At 39.1% G+C, this 15134-nt stretch overlaps 1 protein-coding gene and 1 pseudogene across 2 annotated transcripts in view; both read left to right on the forward strand.

The window, feature by feature from the left end:
- The window catches only part of LOC138155417 (biogenesis of lysosome-related organelles complex 1 subunit 2 pseudogene), a 964561-nt pseudogene that overhangs the window by 340632 nt on the left and 608795 nt on the right, over positions 1 to 15134 (forward strand).
- Positions 237 to 15134, forward strand: part of KL (klotho) — a 74046-nt gene continuing 59148 nt past the window's right edge. Inside the window, exon 1 of one of the 2 annotated variants that reach the window (XM_069080845.1) lies at positions 237 to 2023. In XM_069080845.1, the coding sequence (XP_068936946.1) occupies positions 1160 to 2023 (864 nt within the window). In that variant the 5' untranslated portion in view covers positions 237 to 1159. The remainder of the gene's footprint in view (positions 2024 to 15134) is intronic. The other variant, XM_069080844.1, reaches the window with a different exon arrangement.

Here is a 15134-nt window from a genome sequence, read left to right on the forward strand (position 1 = left end):
CCAAACCTTCATCCTAGAAACATGAAAAAGTTAATATTAATGATTTGAATTTCAACTAGGCATTTTTCATAATCTCTTGGAAAAGCTAACAGGCAACGGAATGGCTAAAAGATCAAGGGTGAGAGAGAAAGAGAAAAATGCAGTGACTGCAGAAAGTGAATAATTAACTCTGAATCATTGAGTAGTGGTAAGATATATTTCTATCACAATCAGGTATACTACCATCAGAGAACCTCATCATTTTGTGATTGGTAAAATGTTTGGCAAGGGGCAATGCCCTGAGAAAGTTTGAAAGTTGGGGTCCCGAGAAATTTGTCTTCATTTTGAAAAATCTCTTACTCCAACCTTTTCCTCCCCCAGTCGATTAAAAAAAAAAAATCTTCTGCCTGTGTTCCAACATAAAGTATATTTTTAGGTAACAATCTGGGGTGGGGTGGGGGATGAGAAAGCAGGTGCTTTTGAAGGGAGGTCACTTGTTTGATGATAATGTTGATAAGGTAATCCAGCCAGGGAGGCCGATTCCCTTTCTGGGCTATCTCCATCCTCTTTCGTGGAAATAGAGTATGGTTTCAGCTGAAGATCTAGTTCTGTACTCCAGAAAAGTTGGTCTTTCTCTCACTTTCCCAGATGGATGCACATACATCCCTCGTCTTCGCTGATCTAGGTTTATAAAGGGGAGCGATTTCACTATCTTTATGTATCAGTTCTCTTCTCGGAGAGGAGCAGTGAGATGAAGTGAAGATGAAGATTAACAGGTGCTTTTCTCTTGGTGCTTTGCCGCCAGTAGAAGATCCATGTCTTTCCCCTCGCCCTGGGATTCCCTGTCAGTCTCCAGAGTGCCTGGCTTCCCCTGTCCCGTCCCCCGGTTCTATCCTGGGTATCCCTTTCTCCTCTTCCACATCATGGCACTAACCTCACCACCAAGTCCTGGGGTGTGGTTGGGAGGGGACAGAAAGAGAGGAGAAGAGGGGAAGGCGGGGGCTCCCAGGTAATTATTGACAGACTTGCCCACTGAGGGAAGCAGAGGTGGGCGAGACTGTGGAGAAGGCGCGGAGCGCGTGGAGGGGCGGGAAGGGAGGCAGGCGGGCGCAGAGATAAAGGGGTCCGGCCTGGGAGCGAGGACCTCACATGCGCGCTCCCCTGCTACCCCGCAGGTAACATGAGCCCCCACGCTTGGGTCGCGGCCGCCCCTCCGCGGCTGGCTCTGCCCCTGCCCTTGCACCTGCTGTGCCTGCTGTGCCTGCTGGGCGGCCGCTGCCTGCGCGCTGATCCCGGGGATGGAGCGCAGACTTGGGTCCGCTTCGCCCGCGCTCCATCGCCCGAAGTCGCGGGCTTCCTCCACGACACCTTCCCCGACGGTTTCCTCTGGGCAGTGGGCAGCGCTGCCTACCAGACAGAGGGCGGCTGGAGGCAGCATGGCAAGGGCGCCTCCATCTGGGACACCTTCACCCACCGTCCCGCTGTGTCCCCGGGGGACCTCCTGCCCCACACCCCAGCCCCGTCCCACTCGTGGTCCTCCCAGCCGTCTCTGCCTCCGGCTCCGCCCCGTCCCGCCACTGGGGATGTGGCCGGCGATAGTTACAACCATATCTTCCGCGACACCGAGGGGCTGCGCGAGCTTGGGGTCACCCATTACCGCTTCTCCATTTCATGGGCTCGTGTGCTGCCCAGCGGTGGCGGCGTGGGCGCCGGACCCCCCAACCTCGAGGGGCTACGCTACTATCGGCGCCTGCTGGAGCGGCTGCGCCAACTCGGTGTTGAGCCGGTGGTCACCCTGTACCACTGGGACCTGCCCCAGCGCCTACAGGACACCTATGGAGGCTGGGCCAACAGCACCGTGACCGACATCTTTAGGGACTATGCCGAGCTCTGCTTCCGCCACTTTGGTGGTCAGGTCAAGTACTGGATCACCATCGACAACCCCTACGTGGTGGCCTGGCACGGCTATGCCACAGGGAGGCTTGCCCCTGGTGTGCGGGGCAATCGAAGGCTCGGCTACCAGGTGGCCCACAACCTGCTCCTGGTGAGTCCCAAGGGGAATGGGGTGGCGTCCGTCCAAGAAATCGTTGTAGGACTGGGGGAGGGGGAGGAGGAGGGCCTGGGAATGTGGAACGCAGGGACCACAGGACTCAGGGACCATAGGATCTAGAGCTGGAAGGGACTTTAGAAGTCATCTGGCCCAAACCCCTCATCCTACAGATGAGGAAACGGAGGCTTAAAGCGGGAGGGGGGGACAGGGGGACTGACCCAAGGTCACCTAGTTAGTGACAGCTGGAGAAAGAAATTGGAGAGGGACTTCTATATAGAATCAGGGTAAAGGAACACAAGTTTCCCAGATGTTCCCATCTGAAAGGAAAGCTAGCAGAAAAAGTTGGGGAGGTACCAGAGTCGGGCACCCAAGGGACAAAATTATTCAAAGAATTAAGAGGAAGGTCCCCAAGATGTTTAATACAATTTGGTCTCTTTATGAATGAGAAAAGTGAAGTAAAAAGGTCACCGAGATAGAAAGCATGAAAGTTGGAATTTAAACCCAAATCACCCGACTCCACTGCTAGGGCTCGGTTTTTCCAGTGTACTTAGCCCCCTCTTTAACAACCCAGACTTCACAAAACTGGTACTAAACTGGAACAGGGAAGGGGAGTAGAGAATCAGGATGAGTCAGAATAAATGTATAGGATCATAGAATTTAAACTCAAATAGACATAGTGATGGTAACAGCAATAATAATAGCTGGCTTGTCTACCTCATTTGACCCTAGAGGTCATCTGCTCTGGTACCCTACGGCTTATTAAAAGGTTTAAAGTGCCTTTCCTGGTAAGAATACTTTTGTGATCACCCTGAATTTGTGCATTGAGCAAGTCATAGAGGTTTGGGAGGAGTTTGTGGGGCTTTTTGTTTTGTTTGGAAGTGTTGTTTATTTTTTACTTATTTAGTGATTGGAGAAGAAAGAGAAAGTCCTCCAAACAAAAGTTTTTCAGAAGTCATTCAGGGAGTCAATAGCCAGGCTTCTATGTAGTAGGTGGATAAGGGGTAAATTAAATGTCAATAAGGGCAGAATACATTGACCCTTCCAAGAAAAAAAATATCATTCTAGCAAATTTTCTTGTGCATACAGTAAATAAAAGTTTCAAAATGACATCTCTGGGTCAAATTGTACTTGAAAGTATCACCTGTGGCAGAGTGGCAGAGCTGCTTGAATTACCATTCCATTTATCTTTTGGTTCAAAATCTCATAGAAAATCTCAAAAATGGGGTCAAAATGCACATTTTTTTTTATTGTACTATGATTGTTGATCTATACATATTTGTTTCTCTGCAGTGTCTTCAGTTTTGAAATCTTTCACAGTGAATGACATAAATCACATTAACCCACTACCTGATAAAATTAGTTTTAACAGTAAGTTGCATAAAATTTTCATGTGAAAAAATGGTAAAAAGGAAATAATTCCCCAGTGGAACAGTGGTTGGTAATGGGTTAAGCATCATATTCTTTGTTTCTTTTTAGTTATCATTTAATTTTGGGGGGTAGTAGCTCTGTGCTGAAAGGTTTCAGCTCATTTAAATCATGTTGATTAGATGCTTGGAGTTTCTACAAATTTTTTTTTATACAAAGTATCTTATTTGCATTTTACATATTTGTGAAAGCTATTTAGTTTCCATGTAAAGTTTATGCTAAAAACTTCTTGCTTGAATGACTTTAAACCCCTACAGATTTTGACTAGCTTCTAGATGAAGAAAACTAATAAAAACTTTTTTTACCTAAAATTTTGTTTAGACCTAAAAGTGAATCAATTCAGAGTCAGGAGTACCTGAGTTCTTTTATTAACTTTCCCCCCTTTTTATTAACTTCCTTACTGCTCATGTTTGTGAGTCTTTCACATAGAAAAAAAAAAGAAAGAGTATTCTTCATTGAAATAGTGGACTTTGCAACTAAAGGAAATTAGTAACAAATGAACACCTATTTTTGCTGATGTTGCAAATAGAATGTTAATGGCTATAAAATATTAACAGTTTGAGCAGAGTTTGACATTTGGGCATCTTATTTTTTTAAGAGAACAAATTAACTGGTATATCTCAGACATCTGGAATATTCTAATTATGTAATTTCTTTTCTGGGAGGATTTCCTTTGGCAAAATTTAAATGGAAACAGAAATTTACTTTTGTGTCACAGACAGTAATTGCAAATGACAATATAAATTATGTCTGTGAGAATCAGTGATAGAATAATAGGTCTGAAGGAGATGATGTCCTTATTTTTCCATATATCTTTTAAGTATGGGGAAAAGATAAAAAAAATCTTTCTCTTTCATGTTTGGGAATTGAATATATGTTCTCTGGTATATAAAAAAGAAAACTTTTTAATGTACTCAAAAGCACAAATTCCCCAAAATACTGATCAATTAAAGGCGATATGGGAAAAATAGATTTTTTTCTAGCTATTTTGAATTATTTAGTCTTAGATTAGAGAGGCCATAGATTATATTGGATAGTGAGATGGTGTTGAACCCCAAAAATCCTTGGGTTCAAGCCCTGCCACTGACCCATACTGTTAACACTCTAAAAGGCTTATGTTACAGAAAAGGTGCTGCCCTGGATTGGTAGAAGGAATTTCCTAAGAGTTCTCTCTAACAATGAAATCACAGGGTCAGTCCCTATCTTTCAATCTTGGATGAATTTATTTTTACACCTGGGGCATATAGAAGTATGCTAATCTTATTTTTTGATCCTACCCTATTCAGATTACTGACATGTTTTACTTAAAACTTTCAATGTAGGCTCAAACTAATATTTTGATGATAAATTTTTAAAAAATTTAAACTCTTATTATTTTTCTTTGTTTAGTTAATGATTTATTTCATAAGCTAAATCCATATTCTTTAAACAAATAAATTTAGACTTCTAAATATTATTGTCTTTCTTAAATTTTTAATATCTTATCCTTCTCAAAGTATGGCATTTAAAGCTAGCTACTAGTATGTCACCCCTTTGTAAGTAGGATTGTTTCATTCATTGTATTTGTATTCCCAGTGCCTGGCACATAATATGTGCTTAATATATATATATTTAAAGCAATTGGGGTTAACTAACTTGCTCAAGGTTACATGGCCAGGTGTTTCTGGGTGGGTGCTAAGTGTCCGAGCCTGGATTCAATCCCCAGGTCATCCCGACCCTGGAGCCGGTGCTCTTACTCGCTGTGCTACCAGGCTGCCCCTTAATAAATATTTTTGATTGTTGATTGATCCAGTGAAATTCAATTGAAATACTTCTACTTCCCAATACTTCTACTATTGGGAAGTAGAGGCAAGATTACTCATGATCACCATGAACAAAAAAACATTTATTTCCTACTTGGAGAGTTTTATTAGGTGATGTGAGAATAAAGTCTTGATCTTAGACTTTTGGGATACACTGTATTGTTAAATAGATATGGCCCATAGCTTGTAGAGTAAATGTTCTCAAGTTGTTTGTGTCATGGACTCCTTTGACAGTCTGGGGAAGACTATAGAAGATTTCTTGGAATAATGTTTTAAATGCATAAAATAAATACATAGAATTTCAAAGGAAACCAATTACATTGAAATACTGTTATCAAAATATTAAAACCAAATATTTAATATCATAACATGTACTCTATTACTTCAGTAAATAATAAAGACATTATATTTAAAATATAGGCAAGGTGTCTTGGTGAGGGGAACGAAGAAGAAAAATTTGGAACTCAAAACCTTTCAAAAATTGAATGTTGAAAACTGTTTTTACAAGTAATTGGAAAAAATAAAATATTATTAAGTAAAAATTAATTAAATTTAAGTGAAGATCAATAATAATTCAACATATTGCTATATATACACATGAAAATATCTGATTTCTATAGTGACAAAATCACAGGTATTACTAATATTACTGTGGTATGTTGCCTACATTTATAATGGAAGAAAATGCTAAATTTCAAATAGAGGTAAGTGAAACACAGATTTTTTTTTCCATCTGAGTTCATAGATCCACTGCAGTCTTTCCAAGGATCCCTAGGGAGTCTGTGGATCTCAGGTTAAGAACCCCTCATCTAAAGCTTAGATCATATCTCTACACAACCATTGTATTTGACTTTGGCACAGCTAATAGAATAATTTTAACTCTGTATGTGATTGTGAACCAATTTGCATTGATTGTTAAGATGACTAGAAAGAACAGATCAGAGTTGTAATCTGTTTATTTTGTGAATGGAGACATTCAATCTTCACTATAGTAATCATATTAATTACCAACTGCAATTTGCTTCTTGTTTCAACCACTCTATGCTATTGATTGCTTTTAGTTATGGGTTTTGTTTTATTTTTTTTTTTCTGAATTATTTTTAGCTATTCTGCACTTTGGATTTGGGGTTTTAATTTCCATGTGCCACCATCCCACTGGATTTCATATTAAGACATTTCTTTGATTTGTATGTTATTTTCTGTTTTGAGGGGCAGTATGGCATAATAGGCAGAGTGATGAACTTTGTCAGCAGGCATCTTGGAGTTAGGCATACCTGGATTTAAGTCTTCCCTCTGACATTTAACAAACTTAAAAATCACAGTAGTCATTTTTAGTCAATACTCCAACTTTATAAAAATAAACATTGCAGAGTTATAGATTGGTTTTAAGAATTTCTGCATTGAAGAGTTCCCACTCTGATGAAAACACATGTCTGGGAAGCAAAACCAAACCAAATGATACCCCAAAAAAACTTATTTTTATATGGTTTGGCAAAGTGCCATAATCCTTACTACTTGAAGGTTTGTGGGCTATATGAATGTGACCTCTCTGCCCTCACCTAATTTTTATTATGTCCAGTCTCTAAGTTTTTTATATAGAAAGTACCAAGCCCAACACAGAATCCTACAGAATTTGGTTCTATCATTTTAATTTCAAATTTGCCTGGTTTAGTCATATCTAAGTTGTATTACCATCTCTGAAAATCCATTATTTCTTTGACATGATGATCCCTGGATTGGTAGAGCTAACTAGGAAACCTGAATTCCTGATTGTGGAGATTCTTAGTTAATTCATTATTTATTTATTTTTTTGCTTTCTTTTTTTTGTAGGGCAATTGAGGTTGTGACTTGCCCAAGGTCACACGGCTAGTTTTGTGTGTGTGTGTTAAGTGTCTGAGGCTGGATTTGAACTCAGGTCCTCCTGACTCCAGGGCCGGTGTTCTACTCACTGAGCCATCTAGCTGCCCCCCAGTTAATTCATTATGATTGATAGCTCTTAGGGAAGCTTGATTATGAAGACTCATGGCGTCCAAGTAATAATTCACTGCCACTAACTAGAGGTGAGATAATTAATTTGCATGATTGGGCAGTATTGGAAAATTGTCTTTCCTTCCACTAGAAGCCCTCACAGTAGCATTCCTGATTTGACTTAACAACAAAGTAAATATCTACATACCATGAGGAGTGGGATTTCCTGGCACTAAAATTACGCTCATTGATAAAAAAGTAATATTTCTTAAATCTTTTATTTTACTATTATTTCATTTCTTCCCTTTGCTTCACCTCATCTGGCTGCTGACTTTGTCACAGTCACAGGGATCAGGAAAACTCAGGAACACAATCAGGAACAACCTAGGTGTAACGGGTTTTTTTTCAACTTTTTGTGAAACACCAACAGTGTCCACCATAATAATCCATGGTAAACCAAGGTGAGCTTCCCAGACTGATGGACTGTCGTACTGTGGAATCTCATTTAATTGGCTTGTTTTGCTTCTAGAATACCATTTTAATGTTTCTACTTAACCTGTTTTTTTTAAGTCTTGAGCAGTTTTTCAAAATGAAATATATCATCTAAATACTGTAGAAGTGGTTTTATTCCATTTAATGGAAATGATGTTTTTTGTTCTTTCAGTCAGTTTATTTTTAAGACATAAAGGAAAACTTAGGAGTGGGCAAGAATATGTCTTTGGGAAGAACAAAAAGAGGAAACAAAAATGAGCTACCTGAATATATGTTGATTTGGAGACACTCTGAGATTCCTCAAATTCAAATTATAGTTTCATTCTATTATGGCACAAAATGACTTTCTGGAAGGACAGTATACATAGCCTTTGCAGCTTTTGTCCAATATATACTAATAAAATTCATTTCTAGTGTGCAACTAAAGAACTCATATGACTACAAATTTGTTTCCATTGATTTTTCCATGTCACCTTTTCCCCCTGTAAATTTGATATCTCATCGTTTACATTTTCACAGTAAGCTAGGAGTTCCACAAAGAAAATTCGCAGAGATGAAATTTGCTCATGCATATAGGATTCTATATCTCAGCAACTGGGTCGATTCATATATGATCTGAGTAATGCAGGTTTCTCCTTAGGGATGAATTAGCTCCTAGCTATAGCAGCTCCAGCACTCTCTGTCACTGACTCCCATTGCTGAACCTTGGTTGACATCTGAGACCTTTCAAAGATGAGAAGGTTTTCATTTGTGCTCAATAATCATTCACCTAAGAGCAGAAGAAAACAAACACAAAGAGGCAAAAGAAACAGGTGCAATGTGTTCATGGCCATATAATGGCATGGGAGAGTAGACTTCTGGTGCCATCTCTTTCCCTGCCTAGAGGTTTACAACTGCCCTTTCCTTGATCACCACCAGGAAAGAAAGCAATTGGCTCCCATCATTGGAACCTTTTTTATGTACTCAGGTACAAGTAGAAATGACTCCAATGAGGAAGCAAGTGGTGAGCTGCTCAGTGATTGATACAACTATTGATCAGCCAAATCAGATTCTCACAAAGTCAAATATACATGAAAGAAAAGGCAAGAAACTAAGAATAAATTCAAGAGTAATGTGGCTTACTAATGTTAATGCCCAGAATGAAGTGAGGCTAACAATGAATGTCAAGGACATTAAAATGGTCTTGTTTTGTTATGATGGAGGCAAGAAGAATATGAAATTCAACCACTAAGGAGAATGATCTTTTTGCTGGGAAGGATAGATAAAAAATAACAAACATGGGTAAAACCCAGAGTAAAACCCATTGAGATGGGAAGAGTTCTTCCTGCCCTCAAGTAGTTTTAAGTTACCAAGCACAGAGGAAGTACATCTCAGAATACTGAAAGAACTGCCAGATATGATACTGAATTGCCTTTTGAGATCTTTGAAAGATCTTGGGCAACAAAGCTGCCAGATGTCTAGAAAAGGGTTAATGCTCAAATTTTCATAAAAAAGGAAGTCGATTGAATCATCATGCTGAGCTGGTGAGCTTTACTTCTATTCCTGGAAAAACTTGTATAACACATAATTAATGGACACTTTGTGAGAATTTTCAAGTGAATCAGTGATTACAAAAAGTTAGCATGCCTTTGCCAGAAAGAGGTGATGATAGACTAACCTAATTTTCTGTTTTACAGAACTGATAGATTGTGGGAATTCTGTAGATATGGAGAATAACCTTTGAACTGGAAAGGGGATAGAACAAATATGGCTAAGAGGGAGTTGGTACCTAAGATAAGTAGGGAAGTAGTAAGACAAGACAGCATCTAGCTGCCTTTGGTGCTTGACCAACCCAGGTGAACTGTATCCTTGGGTATTGAAAAAAAATAGGCAAATATATTTGTCAGGCTACTCTGTTATCTTTGAAATATTGTAGGCAAGACAGGCACCACAGGATTAGAGAGGGACAGTCTCAATTTTCAAAAAGGGGATGAAAATGGAGTTCTCAAAATATAGGCTTGGCTTGTATTCTGAGCAAGATTTGGAACTCATTTTTAAATGGAAAATCAGAGAAGAAAAGACAGAATGCTTCTAAACTGGAAGATTTAATGTTATAGACATAGTTTTTTGGTGGTTTTTTTTTTTGCTTTTTGGAGGCCAGTTGGGGTTAAGTGACTTGCCCAAGGTCACACAGTTAGTTTTTGTGTTAAGTGTCTGAGGTCTGATTTGAACTCAGGTCCTCCTGACTCCAGGGCTGATGCTCTATTCACTGCACCACCTAGCTGCACCTAGATATAGTTTACCTAGATTTAGCAAAGCATTTGACAAAGATACTTGTACAAGCCTTATGAACAAGATGGAGAGATGTGGGCTACAAGATAGTATGGTTAGGTGGATTTGAAAATAGCCTCCATGAGTAAATGAAATTTCCAAGGGTGATTATATAGGGGAAGATGACATTTAGTAGAAGTGGTGGAAAAATTGGCACAAAAATACACTGTTGGTGGAACTGTTAATTAGCCTAGCTAACCATTCTGGAAAGCAATTTGGAACTGTATTTAAAAATTCATTAAATTTTGACCCAGCGATACAATTATTAAACCTATACCTCAAAGAGATCAAAGAAAGAGAAAAATTATCCAAGAATGGGCCAGACATTTCCACCAACTGCCAATCAATTGCCACACACAGGAGAGGCAAGCCAGCTTTGTTTGTAGCAGCAAGTCATCCTGAGGGAAAGGCAAGAAGGCAACATGTACCAGAAGCCAAACTATGATCATAACCATAACTGCTTTCTCTCTCAGATCATGATGGAGGCAACCCAGTCCCTTGAACCCAAGAGCCTTAGGAATAGCTTACTGGCCTCAGCTATTATCTTAAGAACTAATCCATGTGAAGATGCAGCTGGGCAACTGAACTTGTGGGTGCTACAGCCACAGCTATAGAAGACATAGAAAATAAAGATCTTGCCACCAAATGCCATGGTACTTTAAAGGAGTTTTACATCAGAAACTGATATTTTATCAATGGAAATCAATGATGATACATGCTACCCATTTCCTGACAGGTGATAAAATCAAGATGTATAGTGAGACACATTTCTACCTACAACTAATACACACTAATGCATTGTTGATAGAACTGTTAGTGCAGGGAATGAGTTTTTCTTGATTATGCCTACTTATTGTAGGGGATTTTAGTTTTCATTGGGGAGAGGAGAATTACCAATAGGGTTATTATTTAAGAAAAGAGAGTAATTGAAGTATTTTTTAAAATCTTCAGAAGAGAACATCAAGAAACACAGAGAAGTGGGATATTTTCAGAAGTTTCATGTTGAATTTATATATTTCAAAGGAAAAGCAATGTAATAGATATTCATAGTTTCACATACAATTCTCTTTTTTTATTATAATTTGCATACAAAATGCTCATTTTATGTGATATTTCTTAGGTTCAGAATACAAATAAAATTTTAAAAAGATATTGCCAAAATTGACAATGTAGACTAGCGATTCTTTTTTTTTTTTTTTTTTTTGCCTTTTTGGAGGGCAATTGGGATTAAACAATTTGCCCAAGGTTACACGGCTAGTTTTTTTATGTGGGTGTTAAGTGTCTGAGGCCAGAACCGAACTTGGGTCCTCCTGACTCTGGGCTGGCACTTTACTCACTGTGCCACCTAGCCGCCCCTAGACTAGGGATTCTTGACCTGGGATTGGGGTCTATAAACTTGGGTGGGAAAAATTACATCTTTATTCTTACTGACTTCTAACTGAAATTTAACATTTCCTTCATTTATTTAAAATAGTATTCTGAGAAAGGGTCCACAGGCTTCAACTTCAAAGGTCAAGATCTCCTTGTACAGAATGATTAAAAGAAACCCAAAAAACCCTAGCCAAGGATAGATCCTTGGGGGTAAACACCCACAGTAATAGGAGAACAGGGAAGTCTAATGAATGAAAGGGATTTGATATTTAGAAGGTCACTAGTGACCTCAGAGAGGAAAAATTTTACTAAAGGGGTTATCATAGAAACTCAATTACATTTACATAGTCTTATTTCTCCTGCTAGATTAAGCTTTTTGAAGATCTCATTTATCTTATAAGCACATAGAGGTGCATTATGAATGTTGCTGAATAAAAGAACTACATTCTAGATTTATACTTGACTGAAATAGATTAGCACTTCCTAGATATCAAATGCTTAATGGGACTAGTGCCTAGAAGCTTTGTTATGTTCAGCTCACAGAAACATATGCATACAGAACTCAAAGCTTATACCAGATCTGATGATGGTGAGGCAGGAATGTCACCTTAGCATATTTAAATAATAGCACTTTTTTTTACTTGTATAACTAGAACCATGGAATAATAAAAGTTTAGTTAGAAAGGATGTTGGAAGAGGGAATGCCATATATTGGATAAAACATTGTACTTGGAGGAGATCTGGGTTTGAATTTGAGTGCCACTATTTTATCTGATTTTAAATAATGCAATTTCGTCCCCACTCTTATACCCATGTGAGAGAAGGAAAGGTAGCCTGTCAACTATGATTTATTAATCATTTGCTGTGTGTGAGGCACCAGCAGACATGTCAGGCATATGCTAAGCATCTAAACTTGGGTTCACTCTAGTTCCTAAAATGACTCTAATGAACTTAGGTCTCTTACCCAATCTACAAATACTTGTGGAGAAATCCCCAAGCCTCAACCCTCCCAATATGCTTAGATATAATTTTCTAGCTGTGGTCTTCTTGCACCACAGAAAGAATGCAAAAATGGAGTCACACAAAAATGTAATAATAGAAGAGGACCCAGCACCAATATGGAATGTTGTCAGAATTCTAAATCATAGACCAAGAGCTAGGTACTGTTGTTAGACAGCACTGTAATAATTCCATTTGTTCTGCCTCAATAGAAATACTTTGGGCATTCTAATAATCACCAGTACTATGAGACATTGGTGCTGCTTTTTATACATTGTCCATGATTATTTATGATACCTCAATGTGAAATTATTGGCAACTGCCCCATAAACTAGGGACATCTGTTTCCCAGAAACATGAATTTCTTTTGTCACATTGAAAGTTTCTATAAGATGTGGTCTTCCTGCAGGTACCATAAGACTGTTTACCACCATGTGACACTTAACTTCTCCTAGTCTGTTTCCTCATTTGTCAGAGGGGAATATTACTTCAATTACTTACTAGGATTCTTGCAAGGATCAAATGAGATTATTGCTTCTCTGGGCAGCTAGGTGGTATAGTGGATAGGACACTGGACTTGTTATTAGGAGGATTCATCTTCATGAATTCAAATCCAACCTCAGACACTTATAGTTGTGTGACCCTGGGCAAGTCACTTAACCCCATTTGCCTCAGTTCCTCATGTATAAAATGAGCAATAGAAGGAAATGGCAAATCTCTTCAGTATCTTTGCCAAGAAAACCCCAAATGGGGTCACCAGAGAGTTGGAGATAATGGAAAGGACTGAACAACATTGCTTCTCCAGCTCTGATGCCAAAGTCTCATTCCAATGCCTTTTTTGTTATAGAGGTCATATTGGGCTCTCAAATTTAGTGCCACTTGGTATAAACTCCAGCATGTCTTACCAAGCCGAAGAGGCTTCAAGTGCAGGCCTATAGACTGCATCTGTCACTCACTTACCAGTCAAAATAAATTTGGAGATGCTCATCACCAGCTGGAATGTGGGGTGATAAGTTTTTTGGTCAGTATAATTCTGGGAGACTAAATCCTAGAGAGGTTATAATCTATGTTGGGAAAGGGAATGCCAAATGATTAAAATAATAGATTCTGGAATTACTGAAGTCCCTTCAAGTATTCTGTATGCTTCTGAGGCATAGTTAGGGACTACTTTTTCTGCCCTTTGTTCTTCAGCAATGCCTAGCACTTTGCCTTGCTAATAGCAGACATTTAATACAAACTTGTCAATTTGATTAAATGTGTCAGGTATTTTTTGGCAAACATACTGTATCTAGGAATACCATGATAAACAGTGCTCTAATAATTCAAATTAATTAAATTAAAACAAATTTCCAAGAGTGGCTAGCACTCTGTGGGAGTGGTTTACATAAGTGTTCATCTTACATAGTTGTTCATTACTTGTTTAGCTACATAGTGTAGAGCATCCATTCTAGTTAAATTAATTCTTTTATGTCTTTTCACTTCAATTATCCCTCAAAAAAAGAAAGAAGAAAATAAATCAATATGGGAACTTACTTTTGAATTTATATGCTTTTTTAAAATTAAATTTTATGTTTATTTTTAGTTTACATCATTCATTTCCACAAGATTTTAAGAGTTACAGATTTTCTCCCCATCTTTCTCCTACCCACCACCCCAAAACAGCAATCCCACTGTATATCCCCTCCCCCAATCTACTCTCTTCTATATCCTCCCCAATCCCCCCTCCAACTTTCCAGTATGGCAAGATGGATCTCTATACCCCAGTACCTGTATATGTTATTTCGCAGTTGCATGTAAAAAAAAAATAATATATACAAATTTTAAACATTTGATTTTAAAGCTTTGAATTTCAGATTCTTTCACTTCCTCCCTCGTCACCCACCCTTACTGGGAAGATAGGCAATTTGATATAGGTTGTACACGTGTAGCTACACAAAACATTTCCATGGTGGATATATTGTGAAAGACTGACTATATTTCCCTCCCTCCTATCCTGCCCCCTACTTGTTCTATTCTCTACTTTGACCCTATCCCTTTCCAAAAGTGGGTGCTTCTAACTTCCCTCCCTCCAACCTGCCCTCCCCTCCATCATCACCCATCTCATCCCCTTCCCCCCTACTCTGCTGTAGGGCTAGATACCCTATTTAGTGTGTATGTCATTCCCTCCCTAAGCCAAATTCAATGAGAGTAAGGTTGACCCATTCCCATTTGCCTTCCTGTTTTTCCCCTCCATTGTAACAGTTTTCCCTTACCTCTCCTATATGAGAGCATTTACCCCATTCTGTCTCTCCCCATCTCCTCTCATTATATTCCTCTCTTACCTCTCAATTTCACCTTTTAAGTTTCATCCCTTCCTATTCAATTGGTCTTGTGCTCTCTGTCTATGTATATCTGTACACATACCATGTTTCCCCGATAATAAGACCTATCCCAAAAATAAGCCCTCCCCTTACTGTGTAAGATTCCTCTAAAATAAACCCTCCCCCCAAAATAAGCCCTATTGAGATCCCCTGCGCAATGTACCCTCTGTATGCACCGTCTCCCCCCCCCCGTGAAACGCATGCCGCGCTCTGAGCTGCATCCAATCAGAGCTGCAGCAGTGAGCACGTCATCCTGTTCTTCCCCAGTGATTTGCTTATTGAATAAAGGTACATTTTTTTGTTCACATTTACCTGTTTATCAAAATTGCTGTCAATGTTCATTAAAATAAGCCCTCCCCTGAAAATAAGCCCTCTGGT

Source organism: Petaurus breviceps, unplaced genomic scaffold (genome assembly GCF_028583685.1).
Source record: "Petaurus breviceps papuanus isolate PSGF00001 unplaced genomic scaffold, PetGlider_PUasm1.0 91133, whole genome shotgun sequence".
Classification (NCBI taxonomy): domain Eukaryota; kingdom Metazoa; phylum Chordata; class Mammalia; order Diprotodontia; family Petauridae; genus Petaurus; species Petaurus breviceps.